Source organism: Doryrhamphus excisus, chromosome 2 (genome assembly GCF_030265055.1).
Source record: "Doryrhamphus excisus isolate RoL2022-K1 chromosome 2, RoL_Dexc_1.0, whole genome shotgun sequence".
NCBI classification, from domain to species: Eukaryota; Metazoa; Chordata; class Actinopteri; order Syngnathiformes; family Syngnathidae; genus Doryrhamphus; species Doryrhamphus excisus.
Genome location: NC_080467.1, coordinates 17175225 through 17183495, shown reverse-complemented (window position 1 = coordinate 17183495; position 8271 = coordinate 17175225). Strand labels below are relative to the sequence as shown.

The following is an 8271-nucleotide window of genomic DNA, read 5'->3' as shown; positions in this document are numbered from 1 at the left end:
TGGGAGAACTTTCAGAGGAGCTGGCTGAGATGAAATATTAAAGTTATTTCATTTTGATGAAGGCTGCACGTTGCAAGTGGTTAGCGCGCAGCTAGGAGACCCGAGTTCAATTCCACCCTCGGCCATCTCTGTGTGGAGTTTGCATGTTCTCTCCGTGCATGCGTGGGTTTTCTCCGGGTACTCCGGTTTCCTCCCACATTCCAAAAACATGCTAGGTTAATTGGCCACTCCAAATTGTCCATAGGTATGAATGTGAGTGTGAATGGTTGTTTGTCTATATGTGCCCTGTGATTGGCTGCCGACCAGTCCAGGGTGTACCCCGCCTCTCAGCTGGGATACACTTGAGCACCCCTCGCGACACACGTGAGGATAAGCGGTAGAAAATGAATGAATTTTTATGACATTATGGCCAATTTTAAATGAAGAAACCAGTAATTATTAATTCTAAAAGGTAATTAAGTTGTTTTAACACACTTTTTTAGTCTCTCCCACTGGGTTATTTTTTTTTAGTCCAACAGCATTATGCAAATTAGACAATTAAATCATCTGGTGACTTCTAGGACAGCCAATAGCTACTTTTCTTACTGCAACAGTTGAAATATTCATCAAAGGTCACTTCTGGTCACGTGACAGCGGCGGTGTTGACGGGTGAAAGAACACAAAGCCCATCTTTTCCATGAACAATAAAAATGAACATACCATTTTAATCATACAAAAAACAAAATACAAAGCAGGATGATAGAAAAAGCCCATGTCATTCCGACATCAACAACGATAATCAGTAACTGCAAAATGAACCCACTGTAACATTGCTGCCAAAATGTGTTTTCACAATGTCACGTGTCATAACCAATTCAAACAGTGCGTGTTGAGATGATCATACTATATACGTACACATAAACGTCTCGGAGTCTGCTTCTTTTTTGCGCAGTTATTAATAATAACGGCTGTCGTCTATCTGCTTTGGCAACTATCTACATCACAGGAAGTCCACAAAATGAAGTTTTTACATCTGCACATGCATTCCTCCACCATCTATCTGATTGACTTTCAATAACGACTCCTTCCCTCGCTTTTCCTTTTCAATTCTTCACTATACATTACGAGCATATTTGGGATTATAGAACAAGATCATCTCTCAAAAAAATGGTGGACAGAAATACAAATACAAAATTGAAAGACATCTGGAATTTGGTTCGAAAAGAAACATTTCCAGATTGATGAGTTTGTATCATGCATAATACAGCTACACTTGCAGGGGTGTCCAAAACCCGTACAGAACAATCCAAGTACGCTAAGCGATTTGAAGCTAATCTGCATCTTAGCTTTATGTGGTGTCAAGACTAATTTCCAACAACATCTCTCAATGTTTCCCATACATTCCAATACTTTCACCCTGTTTGCCCTTACTGATAAACACTTTATATTGGGAGTGTCTGTGTAACATAGCACAGAATAATAAGATGTAACAGGAGGGATCAGTGACATTTTTCTTGTTTATACTTTCTGCATCTCATAGCACTGAAACAAAGTCACATCACAAAAACGAGCAGGAGTTGTGTTTGTGACATTACAAATGACAAAACAATTACATAGAAATAGGTAATAGTCAATTATGCAGATTAGACGACAACAGACATTGTAGTCCCACAAGACGAGTGCCCATTTTTAAAAAATGCACTTTGGACACCCCTGATCTACTGTATCCATGGCACGAAGAAACTGAAAACGAAACCCTTCCGTGTCAACTTTCAACACAGACATCAGGCTGGTCACCATTTTCATTGAAGGCATTACATGAACAGTCCGTGTTATCTTCTTTCCCGCTTGGTGGGAGCAACAAAATGGCCTTTGCCTTGAATTTCAACAGCAAAAATGCATAACTGTCTTCAAACAAGTTGAACTGGAGGAAGCGCAGAAATTGAAGTCACAAACTATTACACAAAGACAAAGTGTTGTTTTGTTTCTGGTGTTAGACTCCTTCATTGTAAGTACAACATGAACGCATACGTAAAGGCATAAGTCAAATCATAACAAACACTACCTGCAACACCTAAAATAAAAATCCACATCAAAAAGCGGTTTTGGCAATGATAAAAGCAGGAAAAAAGTCCAATTTTTTTCAACCGCAGACGTTTTAAGATGAGGTTTCCATTGCACTCTTGAATGAAGTTTTTACTACAAGGCCTTTTTCTGTACAAAATCCCGCTCTGTTGTTGAGATATCCAGTTTTAATATGATCAATCGTCAGCCTTTCATAAATTCCTTGTCCCGTTTTATCTGCAGTTAGAATGCCTTACACATTCCTTGTGGTTTTTTGTCTTATCTTCCCTTCAAGTCAAATGAAAGCCCATTTCTGACAATAAAGCACAAAACACCCTGTCATATTTTTATAGAAACGTTTGCCAAACACTCGTCATTCCGGATGATAACAAGTGTTTCACCGTTAGATGGCAAATGTAGTACATACAATCAACCCTCATGAAGTGAAAAGCTTTTTAAAGGGGAACAGCACTTTTTGGGAGAATTTTGCTCATCATTCACAATCCCTATGTGAAACATTAACAAATATTGATTTCCCTTTTCTGTACATTTGAACAGAAAACGTGTTTATTTCAGCTAGCTTACAATGCTGTCATTGGCTCACACCTATTTCGACTATGAATTCCTCTTAATAAAACCTTTAACAACGTTGCACCGTTTGATATACACGCTGTGATCATTCGTTAAACACGTACACTGATGATATACATTAATGATAACAAGTAATAGTTGCAGTATTTTTAGGTATTTTGATGATTTAAAACACCGCCAAAACTTATTTTCTCGGCGGATTGATACACAAAGTTATGCTAGCTATGTGAACAACAACAACGGCGACAACACTTACAATCTCCGCTCTCATTGTGTTCCAACATAAGACGTGTGCTTCAGTCCTCAGGTAAAAAATACTTTCAGCAAACAAGCATCTTTTGGAGTCTTTGTGGTGAAATTAAGAGCTCGGTATCCACTCTTCCGTCTGTAAATGACCATAGTTACCATAGCTACCTAGTATCAATGCGCCGAGAAAAGACGTTTCGGTCGTGTTTACGACACTGCAACTATTCCACGTTGGCATCAGCGTGTAGTATATGAAACCACGCAACATTGTTCGATGTTTTTTTTTAGAGGGATTCATAGTCGAAAGAGGTGTTTCCCAAAGACAGCATTGTACATTCGCTGAAATAAACTCGTTTTCTCGCGCTGGAATGCACAGATGTTCATGTTTCACATTGGGATTGCGATTGATGGGCACAATTTTTTTAAAAAGTGCAGTTCCCTTTAAGGGCTAAAACAGAGGTGCAAAGGGTGTTTCAAAATAGAGGCCTAATTAAGGTAGAATTACTCTGATTATTTTGACTGTATATACAGTATATATTACTGATAATCTGCTAAATTTGTAAATCAGCCCTGCCAACCGTGAAGACATTTTATGAGTACACCGCCTCAAGCGAGCACTATAATAGGGGATATAGGACTCCTTATTCATAAATTGAATATTTTCATTGTTAGAGCATAGTGCAACCTGTTTACAAATATGGTTTCTAACATTATTAGAGCCCTCTCGACATGGACTAACACCCCTATAGAGCCCTAGAGTTTTACAGCGTTTTACTAGGGTTACAGCAGCGACAGTGGCCCGCGTTAGGGATTATCGTGCCGGATCATTCAAACCGGCAATATAAAACCTGTTGTAACGGCGACCAAGTCTGATGCTTGTGTGTCTCATTGAATATGCTTCTTCTTGTTACATTTTGCTGTATTTTTCTTATTTTCGCAAGTTTTTTTTTGGTGGCTCCAAAGCTATACTTTGGACACCCGTGCTTTAATTGGTCTTTATCAGGGTAACTCTAGTCTATTTAGCTTGTTAGCTTCCTTCAAGCGAGTGAGCAATGGTAATTAAAGAGAAAAGGGGCGTGTTATTGCGGCTGGATTAACCAATGTGACAGTATTTTTCAGTATTTTTTTAAAATGTTGATCCACAACTGAAGGAAAAGTCATTCACCGAGGTGGAAATAGGAAACAGGAAATGATATTCTACAAGCTGACCAAACACAACGGTCCGCATCGCCGCAACTCGAGGATTTTTTTGGAGGTGCACGCCACACTATTGACCTTGCAATATTTTCAGTGACAAATGAAACAAAATGTGTACCGGCAGAGCAGCAAAGAGTACTAATGCATGTTGGCAGGTCTGGTATATTGTCAATTGTCAATAATGTCATTAAAATACATTACATTACATTGTTTAGGGCTTGGTATGGCATCATTTAGATTTCTGTATTCTACTGCATGTGACCTTAAATGAAGATTTCAAGGCCATAACTGTGAGGGTAATACTAATACTTTGTGCAAATATTTTGTCAAGGACATCATGGGTTGTCTCTCATGTCCAGATTCTGAAATGATAACACAAGCGTCTGTTTTCTTGAGCTTGAGTTACGGGATATTACCGGCGCCTGATGCGTGAGTACGACGACAAGTTATATGATGTTGTGATACGCTTGGATTACATAATGACCGAAATGCTGACTTTTTCAAAGTAGAACTGAAATAGTATGGAAAGAACACCCCCAAGGCCTTTAAGGGTGTGCAGAACATGTACTGGATCAGGATGTGGGTGTCATTTTTTTTATCCACTCTGTCCTGGGAGATGGGATGACAGGATGACGGGATGGGGATATCGGCCAAGTCTTACGAAGTTTTGACCAAGTCGTAGACGTAAATGAGGTGGTCGTCGTCAAACTTGATGAAGTAGACAGACGGCTTGGCCTCCACCTGGTGGATGACCATGCCTGTTCGTTTGCCTCCGTCCTCTTTGGCGTACTCCACCTGTTTACCCACCAAACTGTCCACCACCTCACCTGGTTCCCTCTCTGTTGGGACACTGTCATCTACAGAAGGAAAGAATGACAGATATTCGCTGATATCGTGAAAATATATTTGGTTAGAGCCCAGACTATCATCAACGAGGAAGATGGACAAAGAGCCCACAATGATGGGTGTACAGCAGTGATTTTCAGTGTACCTTGAGAAACCGTCAGGTGTGCCGTGAGGAATTATCCAATATCACTTTTTATAATTAACATTTATTAATCATCATTTGCAAATATTATGTCAATAGCCATTATGTCAATAGTATACATGGACCCAAATATTCAAATTGCATTTGGTTTATTTGCTCAAACGGAAAGAATTGAACAGGGATGGAATATTCCTTTAACCAATCCGATTGAGGTATCTTGTACCCGCTCAAACAAAAATTTGTCAGGGTGCCTTCTTCTTCGTGGTGTTTTTCTTCTTCTGTTGTTTATTGGCGGTTGGCAAGCAGCTTTCGTGTGCATTAGCGCCATCTGTGAAACAGAATCTAAACCCTTCTCTTCTTTATTCACAAGTGCAGTTTTATTCATAAATAAAATATATGTCTATATAAAACATGTCCTGAGTTTAATTATAAAATATTAGCAAGATTGAATTTGATCTTTTCCTGTTTAAATTTATCCCGGGTGTGTTCTTTCAGCGCATGCTCAGATATGACGTAACACGTAGATCAAGACGTTCTTCACTTTTAAAAATGGAGGCCAGCAATCGGCACTGGACTAAGCAAAGTTTGTTTTTGATTCTAACTAAATTTCAAGACTGGACAAACGAAAAACTGGCAATACGGAGTTATTCCAACAAGTCAAAGAATAACTTGGGGAAGCCGGTACCACATGATGTTGATGTTTACGTTTTACTGGGCATGACCCATTGACTATTCTGGTTGATTTTCACGGCGCATGTAGACAAGAGATTGGAATATTCCTTTCTATGGATACCATTGTTTCCCGAAAGGTCATTCCGAAAGAGAAAAAGTGGTCATGTAAAAACGTGGCTACTGTGGAGTGTCTGTGGTGTAAAGACTGGCAGAGCAATGTAATATTGGTCCGTGTGGCAACACCTACCTTGTTCCTCCGATAGACTTATTGATGCACGTGTGAGGTCGTGGTGACATTTTGTAACATTTTTGGTTAGCGGTGTGCCACAAGATTTTTCCAATGTAAAAAACGTGCCGTGGCTCAAAAAAGGTTGAAAAACACTGTTTTACAGAACATATCAAGGAGCTGCCCCTTTAGAAACTGAAAGTTAAGCTTGTGTTTCACAGAGAGCAAAACAAGGAACCTGTTTAAGTCTGGTTGTACAATGTGAGTGTGTGTGTTAAGCCTTAAGATCTTTCTACTCACTAGAGTCAGGCATGATGCGGAGGTCGCCTTCTTTAAAGTCGTCCAGCAGCTGGTACATGTAAAGGACAGGATCTTTCTCATAGGTTATATAAAACCAGGTGGTCATGATGGGAGCCCGGGCCAGCACCATCCCCCTCCACTCCTCCTTTGGACCCTCCTCCGTCTCAAACATGTGTTCCACCGCTTTGCCTATCATTGCATCTGCGAGACTGATATCTGTCAGGCGGGATTTCGCTGCAGAAAAGTAACAGAAAAACATCAGCAACCTCACAACAGTGCGATATTCAACACTCTGGCTTGAATTTTGCATATAATGCAATGTTCACGTTGGGTTGAACGCACGTTATTATAGCCTTGAGTACAAACATTTAACTGCCAGTGAATCATTTCAAATTTTTAATAATGAAAATAATTTGCTGTCAATAATGTATATAATGATGTAATAATTGTAAACTTAGCTCCACAAGACCAGAAGTACTTGTCGTGACTTTTTATGGTAATCAATAATAAATCAGAATGGGACTGAACTGTAGACTTTCAGCTTTAAAGGGGACCTATTATGCTCATTTTTTAGCCCTTTGTATTGAGTTGTGGACTTCTGTAGAGCAGCTACACATGATCACCAGCACACAATGCTTTATAGATCTTCCAGAATCTGCACCTATTCAGCTGTATTTCTTTGGATTTCACGGCTCCCGCAAAAACGGTCTGTTTTAATTTATTCCACCCACGGCCCGCCTGTAGGCACGCCCACTCCACTCTGGAGAGTTACACTTGGATCAAGGAGTTGATAATAAATGGCGATTGTAGCTGGCGCTGATGAGGTCACTACATTTACAACAGCAAGAATTATCATTGTTTGTTATTGTACACATTTAAGTTTATTAAGAAATGTATTGGCTTATATTTGAATGTTCTACATGTCATGTGACACACATAAATCGGAAGTACTATGTGGTAACCGGAAGTACTGTGTGGTAAGAACGTCTAGAGAGTCAGACAGAGAGAGCGAGAGAAAAGTATTTCCATTCCTGTATATTCTACCATTGGTCCACCTGGCGAACACGGTTAATATAACTTTGTTTGAAAAACTATTGTATTGTATGTTTATTGATTGGTTGATGCGAATTGTGTATGGTTTATGCAGTTTTCACGGTGTCTAACGGTGTTTCGCCATGCTTCAATGTCCTGTAATGGCGTGTGTAAGCACTTAAGAGCAATAAAAGCATCGAGGACATCAGTAAAAGAAGCGTGAACTCTTTACTGGAACCAGGGTAGTTACAGCGATGTATCTTTATTTAAATGTCCGGTTTTAAAATACAGCCAGCCATACGTGTTGGATTACAAATCCGATCCGGAAGTAGAGACTGGACAGTGCGGCATTTCTCAAGAAAAGTGGTTACTTCAAGACGGCTCTTAATGGTAAGTAGCGTTAGCATTTTAGTGTTTAACTTCTAACCTGGCCACTAATTGTGGTGGGAAACAGCTATTAGCAACCCTGCTCCTAGTATGCACTCCTGAGCGCTTTTGCTCCATGACGTACACAAAATAAACACAGTTAATTTACAGTTAAAAATGTTACTTATTACTTGCACTTCTGTCTCTTCCACAGAACCAAGTAATGTTAGTAAGTTTGTCAGCTAGTCCAGCTTCATACTGGCCCATGTTCACAAAACAGTTCAGTGTGAAATGCCGTTCAAAGATTAAAATGCATTTCTTTTGCTGGTAGGGAATCAGGAACTCCAATACGAGCCATTGCTAGCAAAGAAACAGAGAAGCAGAGCTTTGGGGAGAGAGTTTTACTGGTTTACAGCCCCGCCCATATAAGGAAGTCCGCTTCTCTGTGACATCACAAAAGGGAAGTTTTACCAAGCCTTTCGAAACCGAGCGTTTTGAGCCATCCCAAACTTCTTTCAGGGCTCACTTCCAAATGCCTAAACCTCATTATGTGAAACTTTGGCAGCGTTTAACAAGAGAATGCAACATTCTAACTACATTTATAGGTCAG

General features: G+C 39.8%; 1 protein-coding gene across 2 annotated transcripts in view; it reads right to left on the bottom strand.

The window, feature by feature from the left end:
• Positions 1–684: 684 nt before the first annotated feature.
• Positions 685–8271, bottom strand: part of LOC131108616 (spindlin-Z) — a 21223-nt gene continuing 13636 nt past the window's right edge. For both annotated transcript variants that reach the window (XM_058059759.1, XM_058059769.1), the window contains exons 6-7: positions 6264–6497; positions 685–4934 (exon numbers count right to left, since the gene is read on the bottom strand). In XM_058059759.1, coding sequence (XP_057915742.1) covers positions 4735–4934; positions 6264–6497 — 434 coding nt within the window. In that variant the 3' untranslated portion in view covers positions 685–4734. The remainder of the gene's footprint in view (positions 4935–6263; positions 6498–8271) is intronic.